Source organism: Schistocerca americana, chromosome 1, assembly GCF_021461395.2.
Source record: "Schistocerca americana isolate TAMUIC-IGC-003095 chromosome 1, iqSchAmer2.1, whole genome shotgun sequence".
Taxonomy (NCBI): domain Eukaryota; kingdom Metazoa; phylum Arthropoda; class Insecta; order Orthoptera; family Acrididae; genus Schistocerca; species Schistocerca americana.
In genome coordinates, this window is record NC_060119.1 from 595,997,046 (window position 1) to 596,021,405 (window position 24,360).

A 24,360-nucleotide genomic window follows, 5' to 3' on the forward strand; every position below is an offset into this window, starting at 1 on the left:
GTATTTTACTTGAAATAATTTTCCATTGGTTGAAGAAATTTCTAGGCCAGAAACTAAGAAATACTGTTTAACTGTTACTATAACTTCATTGTAACAGTGTTTGCCTGTCACTCGGGTGAGAATTACACAGCAATCTTTGATAAGTGGCAACACTTCCCTATGTTCAAGGCAACAGAAAACATATTACTTGATGTACATGTTATTTTAAAAACAGTTTTGGTTTCTTTGCGCTCTTGGTGAACACTTAATAACCACCACACGACAGATTGGAAATTGGTGTGATATAGACTGGTAGGCTCCATAGACAATGCAGATAACTTCTTGAAAGAACTTAGTAAAGCCAAATGCTCACCATTCTAACACCAATGCAGTCTGCTTGAAGTAAGCTGGTCATATACCACCACAGTGTGTCTGAGTGCAGTTTTGAACATACAGCCCAAATGTTGTGCTGTTCTCACAATGCCCCCGAGGCATATAGCTGTAGAGGTGAATCTGACTGCTATACCCCTGGGTAGCAACCCTCCCGAAGGATTCACACCTCTTGACAGGAGATTGAGCCTTGTTGTTTTCCACCGGTTGTCAAATGCAATCCACACTGTACTGTTGTCTTATGCACTATGCCAAGCCCTGAAACACAGCTGAGCGTCTTGCCAAAAACACTGCGCTCACACTGCTTGCAGACAAAGCACTACCACTTGTTATTACTCTAAGTGCATTGTCACCAGAGAGCTCTAGATGTGCATGCATACCTCTACATCCACTTATCTTCTGCCTGCCCTCTGCTGACAACCACTGAAGATGCCACATATTGACCAGAAGCAAAGACCACTTACTCGCCACAAGTGTGATTGGTGCCACAGCTCAATCCATCACCATTGTATATAATAATGGCAATACCACACTTCCTTGTCTGAACCCCATAACACTCCTAAAGTTTCCAACTTGGAACTGAATTGCAGTTAATGGTAATATAGAGAGAATTGGGGGGGGGGGGGGGGGGGGGAGATTTGGACTCTTTGTCAGTCCCTAAATTGTAAAGGAATATGCTTTGGAATTTTCCTTTTGAACTTAGGAAACTGCCTTCTACTTTCACTGCCTGGAAGTGAAAGTAAATACTTGCCTTTCTGTCTTCTGTGCTATAAAAATTACATGTATTGTAATAGCTGCTGAGATCTTGTATATTTTTAATTTGTTTTAATTTTACTATTTATTACAGTTAGTTGAATATAAACAGCAAACAAGGTTAGAAGAGAAAAGAAAAAAGGCATTAGATCAACACCTGAGTTTTATTGTTGATCAGACTGAAAAATATTCCAACTGGTTGGCAGAAAGCATGAACAAAGGTGGTGATAGTACTAACGTAAGTGTTCCTGCATCAGTAGCTTCATCTCGTTTGTCATCACCATCAAGGAGAACAACTGTGTCTGATGGTGAGTACCACATTTAAAAAAAGAGACTAGGCTTATTTATATCATTGGCTAAGCTATGACTAATCAGTTTATCTGTGAAGTAAATGACGATTGTATCTGTGAACTTCTAATGCTTCATATTAGTTCAGAGTTTACTGAGACATTGTTAAAACTGCTTATTTTGGGTTAATCTACATGTTGGTTTCTTCTTCATTCAAACAGCAGATGCTAGCATCCAGATTAATTTCTGATTTTGCTTATTTCACATTATTTCTTCCAGTAAGTTAACTGCATGGTAAAATTTTTCTAAATTATGTAACCATACCTCTGTCTTGAAAATGCTTTCTTCCTAATGGGTTTGTCAGCTGCCACCATTGTGAGAAAACAGCATCTGTTTTTCCCTGAAGTGTTATTTGCTTATCTCTCGTTCGTTGTCATTAGTATTCTAAATGTGTGTTCTTAAGGTCTTTGAAATTAAGTATTTGGTACTGCTACAGATCTCAAATTCAAGTAATTTAAGTCATAGAGAAACTGAAATTTTTCCCATGTACAAAACTATGAGGTTGTTACATTCTTCTTCTTCTTCTTCCCAAAACGTTTCTGCTTATGCATGATATTCGCAAAGCCTCTTCCAGTCTTCTCTTTTTCCCACAATCCATTGTAGTCCTCTTAGATTCACATCATCTTTCTCCTGTGCTTTCCATCTTGTTCGTGATCTTCTAATTGGTCTTCTTTCAGATTCTAGCCTTTCAGATCTCTTTGTGACAGTCTTCCTACTTCCAACCTTTTAATACAGCCAAATTATTTCAGACTATTTGTCTCCGTAGTTTCTTTTACAGTATTGATCTTCTACATATTTTGTATTGTTTCATTTCTTATCCTGTCCCTTCTTGTCTTACCCAGGATTCCTTGTAGAAAGCACATTTCTATTACTTGCATTCCTCGCACATCTTTCCATGTCACAATATTTTTGGTTTAAAGTTAATTTGTATAAAATTAGCAAAACATATTTCCACTGCTAGTTGCCCAACTGATCTAATTGGTCAGTTTTTCTGTCACATTATCTAATTTTTTCACATTGTAGAATTAAGTCAAGTAATTCTGTGTCATTAAAACTGATTTATTCTTCCAACATGCTTTCATTGTGAATCATCATCATCATCATCATCATCAGCCAATTCAATCATTAGATGATGTGGCCTCTTCGAGTCGTGGGTTCAGGTAGGCTTTCAGAAGTCTTCTCCAAGTGGGACGGTCTTGGGCAGTTCTCTGCCAGGTTTTACCAGCGATCTTCTTGATGTCTTTGTCCCATCTGTCTGGTGGTCTTCCTCTAGGCCTCCGGTGCTCTCTCGGACTCCACTCCAGTACTAACTTCGTCCATCTGTTGTCTTTTCTTCTTGCGACGTGGCCAGCCCACTGCCATTTCAAGGAACCTACTCTCTCTAAGATGTCATTAACCATCGTCACAGACCGGATGTCATCTGCCCTTTTCCTGTCCTTTCTTGTATAGCCCAGCATTGATCTCTCCATGGCTCTCTGTGCTGTCCTAAGTTTCCCTTTTGTGAATGAGTTCAGTGTCCATGTCTCGCATCCGTACGTCATCACAGGAAGAATGCATTGATCAAATACTGCTTTCTTCAGATTTACTGGCATTTTTGATCTGAATACTTTTGAATTCTTCCCAAATGCTTGCCAGCCAAGCTTGATGCGTTGATAGATTTCTGGTCTTATGTCTCCCTTCATATTTATAATCTGGCCAAGGTAGACATATTCACTGACCTCTTCTAGTAGACTGTCCTTGACTTTCACATCTCCAGCTGGGACCCATTTGTTGGATATTACTTTTGTTTTGGAAAGGTTCATGTTCAAGCCAACCAGCTGACATTCCGATGCAAGATCTGTAACTAAGTTTTGGAGCTCTGCAAAGTCTTTGGCCAGTAAGGCAATATCATCAGCAAATCTCAAGTTGGTAAGCCTTCTTCCATTAATTCTAATTCCCTTACCTTCCCAGCTCAGCTTTGACATAGCCATTTCCAATACAGCAGAGAACAGTTTTGGGGAGATGGGATCGCCTTGCTTGGCACCCCTCATGATGCGGAATTCTTGAGTTGATTCGCCGATGTTAACATAAGCTGAAGAATTCTCGTAGATTTTCCTGAGCACTTCAATGTATGCTGCTCCCACTCCTTGCTCACTCAAAGCTTGGAGGACAGCTACATGGCTAACGGAGTCAAATGCCTTTTCAAAGTCAACAAAGGCAATGCAGAGAGGCAGTTGGTATTCATTTGCTCTGCTTATCACTTCACTAACGGTCAGAATGTGGTCAATAGTGCTAAAATTGCTTCGGAATCCAGCTTGTTCTATAGGTTGGGCTGAGTCTAGGGTGGAACTAATTCGGTTTAACAAGATCTTTGTAAAAATTTTGTACAAAATTGAGAGCAAGCTGATAGGACGGTAGTTTTTAATATTGTGAATACTTCCTTTCTTGTGTATCAAAATAATCTTAGCCTTGTTCCACGATAGTGGGATTGAAGCATAGTGCAGGCAGGAAGTAAATACTTTTGCCAAGTGATTTATTGTTACCTCTCCTGCCAGTTTGAGGATGTCAACGCTGAGCTCATCATCACCTGGCACTGTTCCCTTCTTCATGCTATCTAGAGCACACTTGACTTCCGATGGGAGTATATCTGGAACACTAGATATATCATTTAAATTAGACACACTCAAATTTTCCTCTGGATTGCTATATAAATTGCTATAAAAGTCTCTGATGAACTTCAAAACCGCCTCCTTTTCAGTGATTCGACTGTCATTTCCATCGAGTGCGATAATCTGCTTTTTACCTATTGTGAGTTTGCGTTTGGCTGACTTTAAACTTGTCTTGTTCTCCAAGCTTGCTCGTAAGGTGTCTTCCGTGAATTTCTGTATGTCAGTTTTCATTTCTCTTCGCACTGCCTTACATAGTTCGGAATACGCCACCATGTCACGATCGGTTTGGATTTTCATTTCTCTCCTCTGTTGTAAAAGGGTTTCAGTTTTGGCACTGAATTTCTTTGGTTGTTTATTTTTTTGGCATAGGCCACCGACTTCTTGTGCACTTGAAACAATCATTTCCGCCAAATCACAATCTTTAGTTACGTGGAACTTGCTTTGGAGGACTTTTTGGAATTTTGAGGAATGTTCTTCCAGGTTTTCGAGGTTGATTACCCTTCTCTTCCCTTTCATAAGTTTACTCCTTTCATTTCTTACATTGAGTTCGACCCTTGCTCTCACAAGACGGTGATCACTGCCAGTGTTGAACTGATTTAGCACTGATACGTCTTTTACAATCTGCGGAATATTTGACAGAATAAAGTCTATCTCATTTTTGACACTGAAATTTGGGCTCCTCCAAGTCCATTTTCGGTCAGGGTGCTTTTTAAAGAACGTATTCATGATGGACATACTGGTGTATAACTGAATTAAAATTCATCATGTATTTTGAATGATATTCTGTGTTTATTTGTTACTGCACTGTCGATCAGTGACCATGGTATTACTCTGTGGTTAACTTTTGCAGTAGTGCTATATAAAAAAGAAGCTTCGGCCACTGCTATTGCTATATTGCAATGGTGTTTGAAATTTCTTTACACAGATTTTGTATCACATAGCTTATAATTTGAAAGATGTGGATTTGATTTATCAAAGTGTATTTTATTTAACTGTATCTCTGAAATGATTCAGACACTTATGTGATTGTTCAGCAGTTGGCAACATAGTGAGCAAAAAGTGCAGTATAGTATGTTCTGTTTTTTCGTGTGAGGGGGGTCCAATCCGACACTGGTGCAGTTCAGCATTGAGGTAATAGAAATCTAACAGAAAGTGTGGTGGAGCAGCATCTTGCAAAATGAAGTCTCCAACGTCTTGCTGTGATTTTGGCACAGGTCATTGCTGCCATATGTCCAGGTACACCAAACCATTAACAGTTTTCTTTCCAAGGAAGAGTGGTCTACAAACTTTGAAGAGGACATGGCACAGAAGGGGATTTACATCTTCATCTACACGGATACTCTGCAAATCACATTTATGTGCCTGGCAGAGGATTCATTGAACCACCTTCACAGTTCTCCATTATTCCAGTCTCATATAGCATGTGGAAAAAATGAACACCTATATCTTTCGGTGCGAGCTCTGATTTCCGTTATTTTATTATGGTGATCATTTCTCCCTATGTATGTTGGCGCCAACAAAATATTTTCGCATTCAGATGAGAAAGTTGGTGATTGAAATTTCATGAGAAGATCCCACCGCAACGAAAAAAGCCTTTGTTTTAATTAAGCCACCACAAATCCAGTATCATTTCAATGACACTCTCTCCCCTATTTCGCGATAAAACCAAACATGCTGCCCTTCTTTGAACTTTTTCTATGTCCTCCATCAGTCCTATTTGGTAAGGATCCCACACCGTGCAGTAATATTCTAAGAGGATGGACAAGTGTAATGTAGGCAGTCTTTTTAGTGGACCTGTTACATTTTCTAAGTGTCCTGCCAATAACATACCTTGTTTGGCTAGCTTTGCCCACAACATTTTCTATGTCCTCTTACCAATTTAAGTTGTTCGTAATTGTAATTCCTAGGTATTTAGTTGAATTTATGCCCTTTAGATTTGATTGATTTATCATGTAACAGAAGTTTAACAGATTCCTTTTACCACTCATGTGGATGACCTCACACATTCTGTTGTATAGGGCCAATTGCCAATTTTTGCACCGCACAGATATCTTTTCTAAATCATTTTGCAATTTGTTTTGATCTTCTGATGACTTTACTAGCGACAGCGACATCTGCAAACAACCTAATAAGGCTGCTCAGAATGTCTCCCAAATCGATTCTGTATATAAGAAACAGCAAAGGACCTATAACTCAACCTTGGGGAACGCCAGAAATGACTTCTGTTTTACTCAATGCCTTTTTGTCAGTTGCTACATATACTATGACCTCTCTGACAGGAATCACGAATCCAGTCACATAAGCGAGACTATATAATGATGCTTTCTGAATCCTTGTTGACTGTGTGTCAATAGACCATTTTCTTCAAGGTAATTCATAATGTTCGAACGCAATATATGTTCCAAAATCCTGCTGCATATCGATGTTAATGATATTGGCCTGTAATTTAGTGGGTTACTCCTACTACCTTTTTTGAATATTGGTGTGACCTGTGCAACTTTCCAGTCTTTTGGGTACGGATCTTTCGTCAAGCAAACGGTTGTATATGATTGTTAAATATGGAGCTATTGTATGAGATACTCAAGGAACCTAACTGTTATACAATCTGTACCAGAGGACTTGCTTTTGTTTAGTGATTTAAGCTACTTCAGTCCTCAGAGGGTATCTACTTTTATGTTACTCATATTGGCAGCTGTTTTTGATTCAAAATCTGGAATATTTACTTTGTCTTCTTAGTTGAATCAAGAAAGGGTTTCACAATCTGTTGTGGATGTTCTGTGCCCACCTTTCCAGATATGTGAAATGTGGCTTCATCACTGAAATGTAAATCCTGTGAAAAACCATCTTCCTCCAATATTTACTGCAAGTCATTACAAAAGTCGGAACGAATTTCATTGTCCCAAGTAGTCCATGTTAGTAACAACTGCAGCTGGTATGGTTTTACAAACAGATCTTTGCATAGAATGTGCCAGACAGTTGACTTGCGTCCAATAGTAAAAAATAACTAGAGAGTACACAAAGAATATAAATTCCTCCAGAAGTCTGCAAATTAAAGAAAAATATGAAAGTCCTGTATGTGCTATTCAGAGATACTTCCTAATACAGTATAAAAACAACAGAAAAACTTACAGGAAATCTCTGATGCTTCTAAGAGCACACTGTTACACTGAAGAGATAAGTGAATCCAATAATGTTAGTAAAACGCCTTGGAATTTAGTAAACAAAGAATGTGAAAATAAAGAGAATCGAGATGTTGTAATATAGCACTAGTAGAAAATGGAATGTTGGTGAGTGAGCCAAACATTGTGTGAGGCTTTCAGGTGTATGAAGAAGAAATTGAACCAGCACTAAAAATAAACTCAGTCAAAATGAGTGATTCATTTTCCATTAGGAGTGTAACACAATATGAGATAACAAAAATAATCTCAAAACTCATAGTAAAAACATCTAGTGGCTGGGATGACATATCATCTACATTACTTAGAGAATGCAAAAACGAATTAATAAAACCAATAACACATTTAATAAACAGCTCAATTGGCTAAATGCCCTTTTCTGAGCTTTTAAACTTTCTGAGATACAACCAATGTATAGAAAGAAAGCAACCACTGACATAAATAATTACAGGCCAGTTTCATTGTCTTCAGCACTTGGCAAGTTTCTTGGAAGAATAATTCTAGAAAAAGGAAATCTTTCTTCTGTAAATACATCTCATTAAACATCTCGCAGCACAGGTTCTGAAAAGACAGATTCAAAATACACTAGACTCTAGCTAAACCGGCCATTCCTCTCACATATGGGTGCCGGATTAGCAAAAGTGCCGGGCTGTTAGAATGTCTAAAATTTAGTATAAACACAGGGATTGTACTTTATCAAATTAAAAGATACATTCATTTTTATAGAAAACTTAGTTCTTGGGTGTGTATATGCATATTAGTATCAATTGACATTCATAATGAAGCATGTCCCAAAGTTATAGTTGTCACCATGATGATATGCAGCGGTAGTATGCTTTATCACAAAGCGGCTTTACAAGCATTTCATAGGTCCTGCCATGTTTCTGTTTGCTGCATAATGTATTCCAGGAAGATGTCTCCAGCTTCAGCACCAGCAGTTTGAGATATCCTCATGTTGTCTGCTCCTATGTCCTCTTCCTCATCAGTTTCATTGTAACTTCCCTGTGAGTTTACGATAACTTCTTTTCTGCTGAAGTTTGGTCGTAAGTAGTGCTTGTCCAACACTGTTGCCAGAAACAATGGTTTTATGCGAAGAACCTCAATTCAGTTTATAACTAATTTCGAGTTTATGCTTGAGGTCAAGCATAACTTGTTTCTCTTTAGAAGTCATGATAATGATCCGTAAGGAAAGCAATAATTTCAGAGTGTACAGGAGTGTTGACAATTATAATCAACTAACAACATTGTGGCGGACAAAATTTCATTATTGTAGGTGTCATTTCAGGTTGAACGACTAGAAGCTGTAAGTGTGTTGGATTACTTAGAGGCCAGACTACTGAGAGTTGTATTGGTGAGAGTTTAGTGTAAAAGCAGTGATAACTTTTTTCCACAAACTGCTAAATGGACTGGATAAAGGTAACAGTCATTGGGGCCTTTCTGGATTTGCCTAAGGCCTTTGATTCTTAAATCATTCAGTACTTTTACCCAAATTAGAAACTTGGTGTCTAATAGGAGTAGCACTGAACTTCATAAGTTCTTATCTCTGAGATAAAAGTTAACTAAACCGTGTTACAAGAATGAAAGTAAAATTCTAACAGTAAAATGACCATACGAAAGTATCAACTGTGGTGCCCAACAGGGAGGGAAGTATTCTTCTGTTGTTTATTGTATACATTACTGACATAACACAGCCACAAAACTCGCAAGTTACCGAACTATGCTGACGATACATCATTTATTAGCTGGGACATACTAATCAGCTAGCATTACAAAGCAATAAAGAGAACTCTGAACTGATCACAGAACACCTAACAATGAATAAATGTACATTGAATAAGACAAGACTGTTGAAACAGAGTTCTTTCTGAATCATAACCAATCTCGTACTTAATCACTGTCTTACATCCGATAAACATAAGTTTTTAGGCATTGTGATGGATGAGCATTGTACGTGGATGGATTGTATCAGCTATATCTGTAAAAAGATTAGCTGCAGTATTTACTTACTAAAACATCTCTCAAATATAATAAATACTCCTGTCCTTAAACAAGTGTACTATGAATTAATTCACTTGCATTTGCAATATGCAGTTGAAATTTGTGGTGTGGCACCCACAGTCTACATGGATAGGATATTCAGGCTTCAAAAGAGCAGTGAAGATAATTGCCAATTTAAGTAAAAGACAATCCTTTAGGGACTACTTCAAAAATTATAATTTATTAACTGTATTCATTGTATATTCTTAAGACTTTTCTCTTTCTAAAAGAAAACAATGAACTGCATGTAATGAATAGGTAATTCATAATTACAATACAGGAATCAGATGTGATTGTTGTGGGGTACTGACTAATAAGAGAGCTACAGATCACAGTCCACTTTAAGGACAGTTCTAAAATAGTGTGTCAAATAAAAACGTGTGTGTCTAAAGTCACTATCCATTTCAGTAGTGATTGAAAAATCAATTTTATTGTGAAGTTTTACCCATGTTGTGCTGCCCTTCTACATGAACGCCATCTACACTACATACTCCATCTTTTAGTAGTGGAACAAAATGTAGACCTTAACATTTCGACTGTAATGTGGCATGCTGCTTCCCTAATACGAATCCTTGGATCAGGCAGACCATTCACTTTGGTAGTGTACATTTTGGACTTGATTTATGCTCATACCAAAAAGGCTGAAGGGGTAAGGTCCAGACAAGGGGCAGTCCACAGCTGAGTTGACCCTCTGCCTATCCACCTCCCTGGAAAGGTTCTGTTCAGGTAATCACAGATGATGTGTGCAAAATTTGAAGGTGCACCTTCTTGCTGAAACAAAACTGTACCTGCCTATCCACCTCCTTGGAAAGGTTCTGTTCAGGTAATCACAGACAATGTGTGCAAAATGTGGTGGTGCATCATCTTGCTTAGACAAAACTGTATCCTGTACACAATCATCCTGAAGCTGCAGTTTGAGAAACAGTTCTAACATGTCAAGGTAGCTGTTACCTGCTATTGGCCTCCAGCAAAGAAAAATGGGCCGTACAGTTTTGCTTTTGTCATACCCAACCAAACATTGACCTTTGTTGTATCATGTTCCCACTCCAGTAGCTCATGTGATTCTTCGTATGCCCATATTCGGCTGTTTTGCCTGTACACTTTCCCAAAAACATCGACGACAGATGAAACCCTCGTCCTCAAGATAATGCAGAAACTGTATATGATAAGGATGTTTTCATAGAGTGAGGACAGGATTTTCCACACTGCGTTGCAAGGGACATTCAATTCCCTAAATAGGTGTCGAGTTGATGCCTTCGGACTCCTGTCACTGGCAATTTGAACCTGATGCACTATTTCTGCCGATACGCGTGGTTGTCCATGACGTGCCTCATCATACACATTGCCAGTACGATTAAATTTGTTCACAAGCAGACATGCGTACCCTTGATGGGGCTGGTTTGTGGAATCTATGGGTAAATTCTGCTCTGGTGTCTTCGTATGACAATCTGTGTAGCCATGCACAAACAATGGCAACCCATTCTATGCAAAAGGTACCAGTATCTGCAGAGAGAAAAAAAAATTGTGTTTTCATGGAAATGGTTAGTGACTTTAGAGACACCCTGTGTAAAACAGGTCCATGGAATTCCTTTTAACATTTTCACTGCTACAACTGTACTCCCTGCGTTCCGTGTTGAAGGTGGCATTTGTTGTGGCTGCACAGCTTACCATAAGGTAGTGCCTATGCTGAAAGACCCGGAGGTAAAATAGTCCCCCATTCGGATCTCCGGGCGGGGACTACTCAAGAGGATGTCGTTATCAGGAGAAAGAAAAGTGGCGTTCTACGGATCGGAGTGTGGAATGTCAGATCCCTTAATCGGGCAGGTAGGTTAGAAAATTAAAAAAGGGAAATGGATAGGTTAAAGTTAGATATAGTGGGAATTAGTGAAGTTCAGTGGCAGGAGGAATAAGACTTCTGGTCAGGTGACTACAGGGTTATAAACACAAAATCAAATAGGGGTAATGCAGGAGTAGGTTTAATAATGAACAGGAAAATAGGAATGTGGGTAAGCTACTACAAACAGCATAGTGAACGCATTATTGTGGCCAAGATAGGTACGAAGCCCACGCTTACCACAGTAGTACAAGTTTATATGCCTACTAGCTCTGCAGATGACGAAGAAATTGAAGAAATGTATGATGAAATAAAAGAAATTATTCAGATAGTGAAGGGAGATGAAAATTTAATACTCATGGATGACTGGAATTTGTCAGTAGGAAGAGGGAGAGAAGGAAACATAGTGGGTGAATATGGATTGGGGGTAAGAAACGAAAGAGGAAGCCGCCTGGTGGAATTTTGCACAGAGCACAACCTAATCATAGCTAACACTTGGTTCAAGAATCATAAAAGGAGATTGTATACATGGAAGAAGCCTGGAGATACTGACAGGTTTCAGATAGATTATATAATGGTAAGACAGAGATTTAGGAACCAGGTTTTAAATTGTAAGACATTCCCAGGGGCAGATGTGGACACTGACCACAATCTATTGGTTATGAACTGCAGATTAAAACTGAAGAAACTGCAAAAAGGTGGAAATTTAAGGAGATGGGCCTGGATAAACTGACTAAACCAGAGGTTGTACAGAGTTTCAGGGAGAGCATGAGGGAACAATTGGCAAGAACGAGGGAAGGAAATACAGTAGAAGAAGAATGGGTAGCTTTGAGGGGTGAAGTGGTGAAGGCAGCAGAGGATCAAGTAGGTAAAAAGACAAGGGCTAGTAGAAATCCTTGGGTAACAGAAGAAATATTGAATTTAATTGATGGAAGGAGAAAATATAAAAATGCAGTAAATGAAGCAGGCAAAAAGGAATACAAACGTCTCAAAAATGAGATCGACAGGAAGTGCAAAATGGCTAAGCAGGGATGGCTAGAGGACAAATGTAAGGATGTAGAGGCTTATCTCACTAGGGGTAAGATAGATACTGCCAACAGGAAAATTAAAGAGACCTTTGGAGAGAAGAGAACCACTTGTATGAATATCAAGAGCTCAGATGGAAACCCGGTTCTAAGCAAAGAAGGGAAAGCAGTATGGTGGAAGGAGTATATAGAGGGTCTATACAAGAGCGACGTACTTGAGGACAATAATATGGAAATGGAAGAGGATGTAGATGAAGATGAAATGGGAGATATGATACTGCGTGAAGAGTTTGACTGAGCACTGAAAGACCTGAGTCGCAACAAAGCTCCGGGAGTAGACAACATTACCGAACTGTCAGTTTAATAAGTCACGGCTGCAAAATACTAACACGAATTCTTTACAGACGAATGGAAAAACTGGTAGAAGCCGACCTCGGGGAAGATCAGTTTGGATTCCGAAGAAATATCGGAACACGTGAGGCAATAATCACCCTACGACTTATCTTAGAAAATGGATTAATGAAAGGCAAACCTACGTTCCTAGCATTTGTAGACTTAGAGAAAGCTTTTGACAATGTTGACTGGAATACTCTCTTTCAAATTCTGAAGGTGGCAGGGGTAAAATACAGGGAGCGAAAGGCTATTTACAATTTGTACAGAAAGCAGATGGCAGTTATAAGAGTCGAGGGACACGAAAGGGAAGCAGTGGTTGGGAAGGGAGTGAGACAGGGTTGTAGCCTATCCCCGATGTTATTCAATCTGTATATTGAGCAAGCAATAAAGGAAACAAAAGAAAAGTTCTGAGTAGGTATTAAAATCCATGGAGAAGAAATAAAACTTTGAAGTTCGCCAATGGCATTGTAATTCTGTCAGAGACAGCAAAGGACTTGCAAGAGCAGTTGAACGGAATGGACAGTGTCTTGAAAGGAGGATATAAGATGAACATCAACAAAACCAAAACAAGTATAATGGAATGTAGTCAAATTAAGTCGGGTGATGCTGAGGGAATTAGATTAGGAAATGAGACACTTAAAGTAGTAAAGGAGTTTTGCTATTTGGGGAGCAAAATAACTGATGATGGTCTAAGTAGAGAGGATATAAAATGTAGACTAGCAATGGCAAGGAAAGCGTTTCTGAAGAAGAAAAATTTGTTAACATCGAGTACAGATTTAAATGTCAGGAAGTCGTTTCTGAAAGTGTTTGTATGGAGTGTAGCCATGTATGGGAGTGAAACGTGTACGATAAATAGTTTAGACAAGAAGAGAATAGAAGCTTTTGAAATGTGGTGCTATAGAAGAATGCCGAAGATTAGATGGGTAGATCAGATAACTAATGAGGAGGTATTGAATAGAATTGGGGAGAAAAATTGCTCGTGGCACAACTTGACTAGAAGAAGGGATCGGTTGGTAGGACATGTTCTGAGACATGGAGGGATCACCAATTTAGTATTGGAGGGCAGCATGGAGGGTAAAGATCATAGAGGGAGACCAAGAGATGAATACACTAAGCAGATTCATAAGGATGTAGGTTGCAGTAGGTACTGGGAGATGAAGCAGCTTGCACAGGATAGAGTAGCATGGAGAGCTGCATCAAACCAGTCTCAGGACTGAAGACAACAACAACAACATGCTGAAAGACAGTGTTCTGGTCAATGTGAAATACTTATCATCTGTTATTTTGAAAACTATTGAGTGAAAAAAAATTGTTTTTTGCAGTCTGATACCTACACCTGATAAAGAACTGAAAATTTTCATTATTAGTCATATTTACTATGCTGTATCAAATTAGGTAAAACATTGTTTGCAGTTTTAAAGAGTTTGCAAAGGTAGAAATGCATTGTGTAAACTTTGCGTATGGTTGATTCTTGCTCGTTCATTGCAGCGAATGAAATGTAGGGATGATTTTGAAATTTCAATTAAAATTGAGGGCAGAATGATATTTCATTTTCAAGTAATTTGGTTTCATATCTGACAGGCAGTTGTGCACAACACACCCAATTGTGTCCATGGAGACTTGCTGACTTATCATCTAATTCCAAACAAATTATTAGTTGAAAAAATTTGATTTCTGCATTTCTTGTATTTTGATATGTCCCCCAATCAAGGACTGAATTTCTTTTGTGTTATATGTCATAGTTTCTGTGCAGCATCAAATTAACTAAAACATGGCACAAAATTTTAAGATCTTGCAGGTGTAAAAGTGCGTTGTGTAAACTTTGTGTATGTTTGATTTTAGCTCACACATTGCAGTGAATTAAATGTTGATAAGATAACAAAATCTTATATAAAATTGAGAGCAGAACAATATCTCATTTTGTTCTCGAGTTATAGCATTTTATATCCTATGCACAGTCATGCGCAATATGCCCATTTGTGTCCTTGCGCATCACAAAATGTGGCCATAACAATCACTGTATTTCATAAACAGTTCACGGTATAGAAATGAGGTGTTTTTTTTTTTGCAAATGGTAGCAGGCAATAAGGCACATCTGTTGTAGGATAAGTAATCAAAACTGTTTCATTCACTGAAATATGCAGTAACTTGACCGCAGTAGTGACAGGTCGGCAGCTCAGAACACATGCAGATGTCCATAGCGCTGTAGGAGAACCCAAGCGGTGCCTGTGTACAAGTCCACAGCACCTAGAGAAAGGCATAGTGGGTCATGTATACATGTCTACAGTAGCAAAAGTGTTAAAAGGCAAATTGAAAAAGTAGCTTTAAATGCGAACATTTTAGGTTAGGATTTATCATAAATGTTATTGACATTAAATGAAACAACAAGTTTACTGTTACCAGTCACTGTTTATTTATCTCCACTACATGTGTGTGTGGGTGTTTTTTGAGGGGGGGGGGGGGGGGGGCATGTGGGAGGAACTTGTTGCACTGTCTGGTGGAAAAATGTTGTACAGGGTGGGGCAGCTAAGTCATAACATCCCTTGTATCTCCCCAACCATAATAGATACAAAGATGCCATTTGGACAGTGAATTGCAGGGACAGGGGCTACTTGAATACATGACATTTTTCATGTTTGTGCTATTTTTTATTACAGAGATGTCAGGCCATCTTTGCTTTGTTTAAATGGAACCCTATGTTAAATTTTAGCGTAACATGATGGGCTTAAAAAGACGGTTTCAGATATGTCTATATCATAATATTTAGGTGAATAGTTTTTTGAGACACATATGTTCTCATATGGTGTTCGTCCTTCGAAGTGGTGTTGTCCAATGTGACCTTTCCTGTTGACCACTGAGGAACTTAACAGGGAAAGCGTTGTTTTCCTGCTTCTCGTTAATGCCGCAAGGTGACACACGAGGTAGCTGGAGAGAAGGGTATAAATGTGCTGCTGGGGTAATGAGACATCACATTTCTGTCACAGTTTCTTGGAGCAGACATGTACACCAACGAAGAAAAGTTAGATATGCTTCTAGTGTATGGTGAAAGCTGAAGAAATACTGTTAGAGCAATAAAGCGATATGGAGAGCTGTATCCTGATTGTGAGCGACCTACGCGCCAGCTTCTTGCACTATTTGCAAGAAACTACTTGAATCGGGATCATGGAATGCCATACAGAGGACAAGGCAGAGAACTGCAACTGGCGAGGTACATGAAGAGGGCATTCTAGCATTGGCGCATAATGACCCTACTGTTTCATCGCGACTTATCGCTTCGGAATGTGGTATAAGTAAAAGAAGTGTTCTATGCATATTGCACCGGCATAGATTTCACCCATTTCACCTCTCATTACATCAAGCACTCTCCGGTGTGGATTTCTAACGGCACCAGGAATTTTGCTGGTTTGCTCTGCAGCGCCTAAAAGATGATTCAACATTTTTTCAGCGGGTGCTTTTTACTGATGAAGCGACTTCCACCAACCCCGGTAATGTGAATTTGCATCATATGCATTACTTGTCAATAGGGAACCCTAATTGGGTGTGACAGGTACAGCATCAACAACCATGGAGTATTAAAGTGTGGTGCGGCATCGTCGGAAAAGTCATTGTGGGGCCGTACGTCATTCCGGGTATACTAAATGGCAATAACTATACACAGTTCCTGTGAAACGTTCTGCCCATTTTGCTGGAAGAGTTACCACTAACTACACGTCTGTGCATGTGGTTCCAACATGACGGCTGTCCTACTCACTCTTCCCATGTGGCTACAGAGCTGTTAAATGAAAAGTTCCCGGATTGTTGGATAGGAGGATGTGCTGAAGTGAAGTGACCAGCCCCATCTCCTGTTTTGACCTCTCTTGATTTTTTTCTGTCGGGAGCAATCAAACATAAAGTGTGTGCTCAAATACCAACTACACCAGACGATATGAAGCAACGTATCATTGAAGCATGTGCTGATATCTCGCGTGACACCCTCACAGCTGTTCACCAATCATTCGAATGGCAACTACAAATGTGCATTGCAGCAGAGGGGAAGCATTTTGAGCACATGCTTCAGTAAAGTTTTGTGTCTTGTACAGTATGTATTTTGCATCTTTGTGTGTACTTGCTTCGTATTGTGATCAATAGTAAATATTTTCAAATAAAAAACAAATATATACGAAATAATTGTGACCAGTAAGGGCATCTTCATTTACATTTGTATTTCTGTTACTTAAAATGTATTAACATCTTGTAGTATTTTAATACTGTATGTTGTCTACTATTTTGGTATCACAGTTGCCAAATAACTGAATAATAGTTGTGTGACATCATCAGTTAATTTTTGCGCAAAATATCGCTGTATATATTACTATTGTCGTGTAAATGGGCGTGTTTGTGTAAGGACGGACTTGCGACATTTACTGTGTACAGGAAAGGTCGCATTGGACAACACCGCTTCGAAGTACGAACATGATACGAAAACATATATGTCTCAAAAAATATCTGCCTAAATATTATGATATACACATGTTTGAAACAGTCTTTTTAAGCCCATCATGTTACCGTAGGGTTCCATTTAAAAAAAACAAAGGTGGCCTAATAAAAAATAGCACAGACATGAAATGTGATGTATTCAAGTAGCCCCTGTCCCTGTAACTCACTGTCCAAGCGGTATCTTTGTATCTATTACGGTTGGGTAGATACAAGGGGTGTTGTGACTTACCTGCCTCACCCTGTGTATGCGTTACATGTATGACATGGTATTTTTGTAAATGTACAAAAACTGACAATGTCCAAGACTGTAAAGTTTATGGACAAATAAGGTTATTATTATTTCTTTACTTTCTCAGACGTTAAGTCTGGTTAAAAATGGGTCGTGACGCGGACCTTGATCAAGCGTCACTTCCTTTTAACTGTATGGTATATGTTATATTGCATTTAGGAACTTTCGGGTAATTGAACATGTATCAATAATTACGGATTTCTGTAATTGTATATATAAGTTTGGATGTAGCTGTATTGTATTGATGTACTGGTGGATATTGTGTGGTATGACTCCTGTAGTTGATAGTATAATTGGTATAATGTCAACTTTATTCTGATGCCACATGTCCTTGACTTCCTCAGCCAGTTGGATGTATTTTTCAATTTTTTCTCCTGTTTTCTTTTGTATATTTGTTGTATTGGGTATGGACATTTCTATTAGTTGTGTTAATTTCTTCTTTTTATTGGTGAGTATGATGTCAGGTTTGTTATGTGATGTTGTTTTATCTGTTGTAATGGTTCTGTTCCAGTATAATTTGTATTCATCATTCTCCAGTACATTTTGTGGTGCATACTTGTATGTGGGAACGTGTTGTTTTATAAGTTTATGTTGTACGGCAAGCTGTTGATGTATTATTTTTGCTACATTGTCATGTCTTCTGTGGTATTCTGTGTTTGCTAGTATTGTACATCCACTTGTGATGTGATCTACTGTTTCTATTTGTTGTTTGCAAAGTCTGCATTTATCTGTTGTGGTATTGGGATCTTTAATATTATTATTATTATTATTATTATTATTATTATTATTCTTTGCAGATGAATTTCAACCAAACCAGAGTTCCACAGATGATGAGGAAACTATTGCAAAGGCTGAAGAAGATACTGAAACTCAAAATCATTCAGAAGAAATTGAGATGTTGAAAAGAGAATCAGAAATACCATTAGAAGATCTCCTTAAAGAGCTCCCAGAAGATTACCTCCAGAGCAGAGACACCAATAGTAATGAAGAATTTAAGAAGGCGCGTTTATTATATCTGATAAAATTCCTGTTTATTTGTCGTCATATGCATATCTTTAACTGTATGGAAAAGCTGTTATTGTCCTCCATTTCAACAGTACAACTTTCATAACTAATTAGAGGAAAGGATATGTGTTACCACTGAAAAGAAGTTGATTAAAATTTGTTTTACAGTGTGAGAATGTACCGTGATTACTAGACTATAAGATGACCCTGAATATAAATTATCTTCCATTTTTTGATGAGGTTTCTTTAGAAATTTTTGTCTTGAATATATTCTGACTAATGAAAAATTATTAGTGATACAACGTATCTTAAGATCTGCGTAAAAAGTTAACATTATCTGCCGTAAACAGTCAAGTTTCCTGAGATAGATTAAATAGTGCTGATACGCAACTAGTTTTTCATCAAAGGCCACATGAAGTAGCTGAGCTACTTTGTTCTGCATCATAATGAAAGCCCCGCCCTCTTCATCATCGACATGCTCCAACTTGCACTTGCTTTGAGTTCTGTAACACAAGCAGCTGTAAAATTCCTCTTCATCTTGAGTAGCTTCATTTAAATAATTTCTCGAATAATTGGGAGGTCTAAATTGCATTATTCTCCCATATACTGAACAATGTGCTGCTCCGGTTCATGAAACTTTCCGTGATCTGATCTGCCGAAAGTCAAATTTTCTTCCTACTGCATTGTTATTTGTGGCCTCTGCTTCATGAATAACTGTTAACTTAAAATTAGAGTCATATCGCATGCATGAACCAGTTGTCAACTGCAATCTTGTGGATCCATGTTTCTCAAGCGAGGGCTGTGATTTGCATCCATAATCAGTTCATATACGTTACTTTTCTTACACAGCATTAAGTTATCTAAATAACAACAATCTGTTATTTTCTCTGCTCCCTAGTTCTAAATCGGCAGAAACTGATCCACTTCAGGCTAACAGTGTGCTGCTACATTTATTGCCAAATTTTAAAATTAACAGTGCTGCTTAGCAATATTTCCTTTACTGTCGCTGAAAGCCAAGTTTCATTTATTGTGCTATGTTTCGAGTGTTGTGTTAAGTCATACCTGTGTAAGAATTACTTTGTCTCCTGTAGAAATACATAGGCTTACTGATGCTGAGTATTTATCCATTTGTCGATTCAGTTCCAAGTACATTTAGATTTAAGCAAACTGCAGTTAACACTTGGCAGATATTTTAAAAAGGGGAGGGGGGGGGGAGGAGACGTTATGCAGGATGCATTTTCATGGTTGGCAACACAACTAAATTTGCTGCCCTCTTACCTCGACCCTCCCACATTCAGCTAAGCTGCTGCCACCACCACACTTCATCCCACCCTTCTGAAGTCATCAAATTATATCTGTGCAGGGCTGCAGCTACCAAAGCTTCATCTGCAAATGTGAAGTGACCCCTTGTTTACTTTTTCTACAATTCCAAGATGACCCTATATTTTTATAGTGATGAATTCAGGGAAAAAGACTCATCTTACATTGGGGTAAATGTGGTATTGTACAAGGTATTCTTTAGCTACAATTTTGATGGCTTCTATAATGTTCCAGCTGTTTTTCGTAAAATTAAATCTCTGCTGTAATCTTTTCATAGTGTGTAAGTATTTAACAAAAATTGTCACTTTTTCGGTTTCCTCCTCTTTGTTTTCGCTCTACTTCAGACACCTCAGCTGGTACATGACGACACCTGACTTGAACCCTAAGATAAATCCATTTACCACAATAACAGTTGTTTAAATTACTATCTCATATTGACAAGGAGTGTCAGTTCTGTCTTGGTTATTCAGTGAAGTTCATAATTTTTTACTTGTGAAGAGCAAAGGATGTTCCTATTCTATATTTAAAATGTTATTACTCACTGTAAGAATTTTCATACATTTGCATTTAAATCATTACTGTTTGACTATGGCACTGCATTTGAAAGTTTTGTGAAGGTGATGCATGCAAATGCTTCAAAGTTTAAGCGCTGGCATGTAGATAGACACACAAACATACACACAAAATTCAAGCTTTCGCAACCAACGGTTGCTTCATCAGGAAAGAGGGAAGGAGAGGGAAAGACGAAAGGATGTGGGTTTTAAGGGAGAGGGTAAGGAGTCATTCGAATCCCGGGAGCGGGAAGACTTATCTTAGGGGGGAAAAAAGGACAGGTATGCACTCGTGCACAGACACACATCCATCCTCACATACACAGACACAAGCAGACGTTTTTTGTCTGCTTGTTTGCTTTTTTACTTTGATCTCAAGTGTCTTTTAACTTGATAGTGTGGGGGCTGGTGTATTGTCCTTTTGAATTCTGTCTGTCTTTAAATTTTCTTGCAGCCTTCAGTTTGACCCTGAACTCAGAATAGGATTGTAGTCAAGTGACACAGTTACATGTATGGAGAATATTCATATTGACCAGGAACACTGGCATTTTAGACGCATAGAAATCAAATTAATTGTTGAATTGGAGTAGGGACTAAGAAAAGAAGAGAAGGATTAATTGTATGTAGATATAAGAGAATTGTAAACTTAGGCAAACAGCATTGTACCTAAATATTAGGAAATTGAGGTACAAAGGAAGGAGAAAAAATGAAAATATTAGTAAGTAGCAGCCACATAATCTCAAACCAACTCTTTCTCCCCAGTTAAGTCACAAGGAGCTGCTATTGGCTGTTGCACAAAGTTATACTAATCCTTCCTTAGCTTGCCTTTAAATCAGTTCATAAGAGTAGGAGAGAAGAGAGACATACATCAAAAATACATGCCTCAGCTTTTGCATGTACGTAGGAAAAGTGTTTGGGTGATGCAGAATTTGTTATAAAACTTTTTTTATTTATAATGACATTGTCAGAAGGAAATACTAAAATTTCAGGCTGCTTCTTATTAATCCTCTCTATGTTCTGTGTTGAGAGAGGCTTTGTTGTCTTACTGCTTGCCTAATGTTGTGCTACATGTGCTGGAGGGTGGCATTCCAGCTGCTGTGAAATAATTTAAGAAACATTTGATAATTTTACAGTAAGGTATCTTTACTCGATAAACGATTGAATTTATTTTCATTATTCATCATACTTATTGTGCTGCATCAAATTAATTAAATCATTACACAATATTTTAAAAAGTTTGCAGAGGCAAAAACACTGTGTATGAAGTGTAGATAAGATATTGAAATTTTGTTTAAAATTGAGAGCAGAATGATATCTCATTTTTTTATTGAGTTATTTGTTTTTATATCCGGCAGACAGTCCACAATGTGCCCATTTCCTTCTTTGCACACTGGGAATCATGTGATCATAACAGTCATCGTGTTTCATAAACAATTCAAGATATCAAAATGAGGTTTTTTGTAACTGATAGCACACAGTGAGGCGCACTTGTTGTACAATAAATACTCAAAACTTTTTTGGTTCACTGAGATATGGAAATAACTTACCCACAGCAGTAAGAGAGTCGGCATTTAAACGCATCAATAGCACTTAAGGGAATCCCAACGTATGAGTTTAAAAATATCCTCTACACCAGGGGAGTGGCGGAACATAAAGAGTTAATTCATAGCAGCTAAAGGGTTAACACCACACATCAGTTGTGTAAATGCTTTGATGTAAGGCAGGGATGGCTAAGAACTCTGAATGCATTTGGAGCTCTTGGCACATGAATGGACCTCTTCTCATCTGACTGCACACTTCCCCCACTACCACGTCAAGCTGTCTGAGGGCGATGATGGGGAAAGTATTAAATTATTGCGGTAGACGGCAGTGCAGTCAAGCAATTTCTTGCAGTGCGACGTGGTTTCGTATTATACTGTTTTATGAAATTAGAAAATCTGAAGCTCTATACAACTCATAACAAAGAGTAATATTATATTGTTACTGACTTCTGCTATGAGAGAGAACACCTTCAAAAATAAAGCTGATTTGCAACTGCATTATATCAGTAATGTTGGGTGCATTGTGTTGTTCCCTGTAAAGTTCTTACAAACCTTAATCTTAGGTATAGAAAGACAAGCAAAACACAGTCTCCGTAGCACATCTTAGCAAAGGAATAAATGTTTCTTTCACATGTAGCTAGAATCAGATTAATTATGTACAATTACTCTACTGACACTGCAATGTCTACATTTCTCAACAATATAGGTCACAAATGAGAAAGATGTTCATTATTGTTTAACAATTTTTAGTTCGCTGAAGATATAATAAAATTCATATGTCACAAAATGTCGGCACACGGACAGTTTCATTGTTTTGTATCACTCAGGTTGCCACATAGTCGTGATTTATTTACTTTACTATTCGAAAATGAAACCTTTCACACACATGTTAACTGAAACATTGATATCATATTTGCAGCCTCACAATGGGAATATAACATAAAAAGTTGCAACTAAGAGTATTGGAATTGCTACATATACACAAATTTCTGTTGAAAATTATTCAACCAGTCTGTATATACTTCTTTCATAGTTGTCAACGTACATTGTCTCCTGTTGTTTCTGTTCCACATGCTTTAATGTAAAATTGCGTATACAGGGTGTCAGTTCATGTTTGAAGAGCTCTTTGTGCATGCGCAACAAATTGGAGTAGAGTGGGGGCGATACATTCATTGCTTGCTTGACCTTCAGTAGTTCAGTCGATATGTAGCACTTCTTGTGAGTGGACCACACGTTCTGTGTGCAAGAATTTTACAAAAACAGTGATTCAGCGACTATATCATGGAGGAAATTTTGCAGTAATTGTGGATTGCATAATGTAAATAATGTTCCGAGTGTTACCTTTATCTGGAAAACATTTGAGGAGACTGGTTCAACAGTGACCAAAACAAAATCTGGGTGTCAAGGTAACCAAGAACAGGCAAATCATTGGAGAGTGTAAATCGGTGTGTTCTTTTCAGTCCTAACCTCTTGATTCTTAAGCATGCAACTTCTTTAAATGTGCTTAGATCATCACTGCATTGAATTCTGCAAAATGACCTTAAATTGGAGGAAGAATTAAGTCCTCAGGATGCCAGACATAGGTTGCATTTTGTTAATGATGTGGCTGAGTGCCCTTCATTTAAAACACCTTGTTCACAGACGTACACATTTTCACCTCAACGGTCACATCAGTAAGCAAAATTGCCACTACTGGAGTGCAGAAAATCCCAAACAGAAGCATGAGAAACCTCTTCATTCAAGAAAAGTTAATGTATGAGCTGCGACATTGGCTTGAGGGATAATTGGCCTGTACTTTTTCCGAGGATGAGAGAGGTCGTGCAGTTACAGTGAATCCAGAGCATTGTGTGCCAATGTTGATGTTAAAAGATGGTGCCTGAATTGCAAAACTTTCCTGGTTATAACCAAAGAACATGGTTTCATCAAGATGGAGCCACAGCACACACAACCAACGCATCTGTTTTTCGAGTTCACAAAATTTTCCATGGCAAATTGATCTCCAGGAGGAATGACGTAAATTGGCCTTCACACACTCGAGATTTGAATCTCAAGGATGTTTTCGTGTGAGGATATGTCAAATCTAAACTGTATGTCAATAATCTGACTTCTCTGGAGCACTTGAAAGAAAATGTCCATAGTGAAGTGGCAGCCATCCCCACGTGTACATTTGAGCAGTCATGCAACATTTTGCTCACCGTTTACACAAGTGCCATAGGCATGCTGGATTGCATTTAAATGACATTATTTTTAAGAAGTAAATTCCTAAACTGTATATTTCAAAAATAAATAAAGATTTTGTCGATAGATTTGAATCTAATTTTATTTCAATACAACAAATATAAACTTTTTTTGAGACACTCCGTAGAATTCTCCCTTTTGATATTTTATAATGTGTGTATCTTGCCAGTGTTTTATGTTTATCAAACGCTAAGAGGAAAATGGAAAGATAAGAACTGTGAGAAACACAGGACATCAATAAGGAGACAGTGGCATCAGTCTCTAAGAAGACAAAAATGTTCAGTCCAGACGTTTGATAGGAATACAGTATATGCTTTTGAAGCAACTTGTCCAATTACAGTATCATTTCCCTACTAC

At 38.1% G+C, this 24,360-nt stretch overlaps 1 protein-coding gene across 3 annotated transcripts in view; it reads left to right on the forward strand.

The window, feature by feature from the left end:
• Positions 1-24,360, forward strand: part of LOC124606851 (helicase domino) — a 402,945-nt gene that overhangs the window by 57,345 nt on the left and 321,240 nt on the right. For all 3 annotated transcript variants that reach the window (XM_047138941.1, XM_047138934.1, XM_047138951.1), the window contains 2 exons: positions 1,217-1,430; positions 18,146-18,348. In XM_047138941.1, the coding sequence (XP_046994897.1) occupies positions 1,217-1,430; positions 18,146-18,348 (417 nt within the window). The remainder of the gene's footprint in view (positions 1-1,216; positions 1,431-18,145; positions 18,349-24,360) is intronic.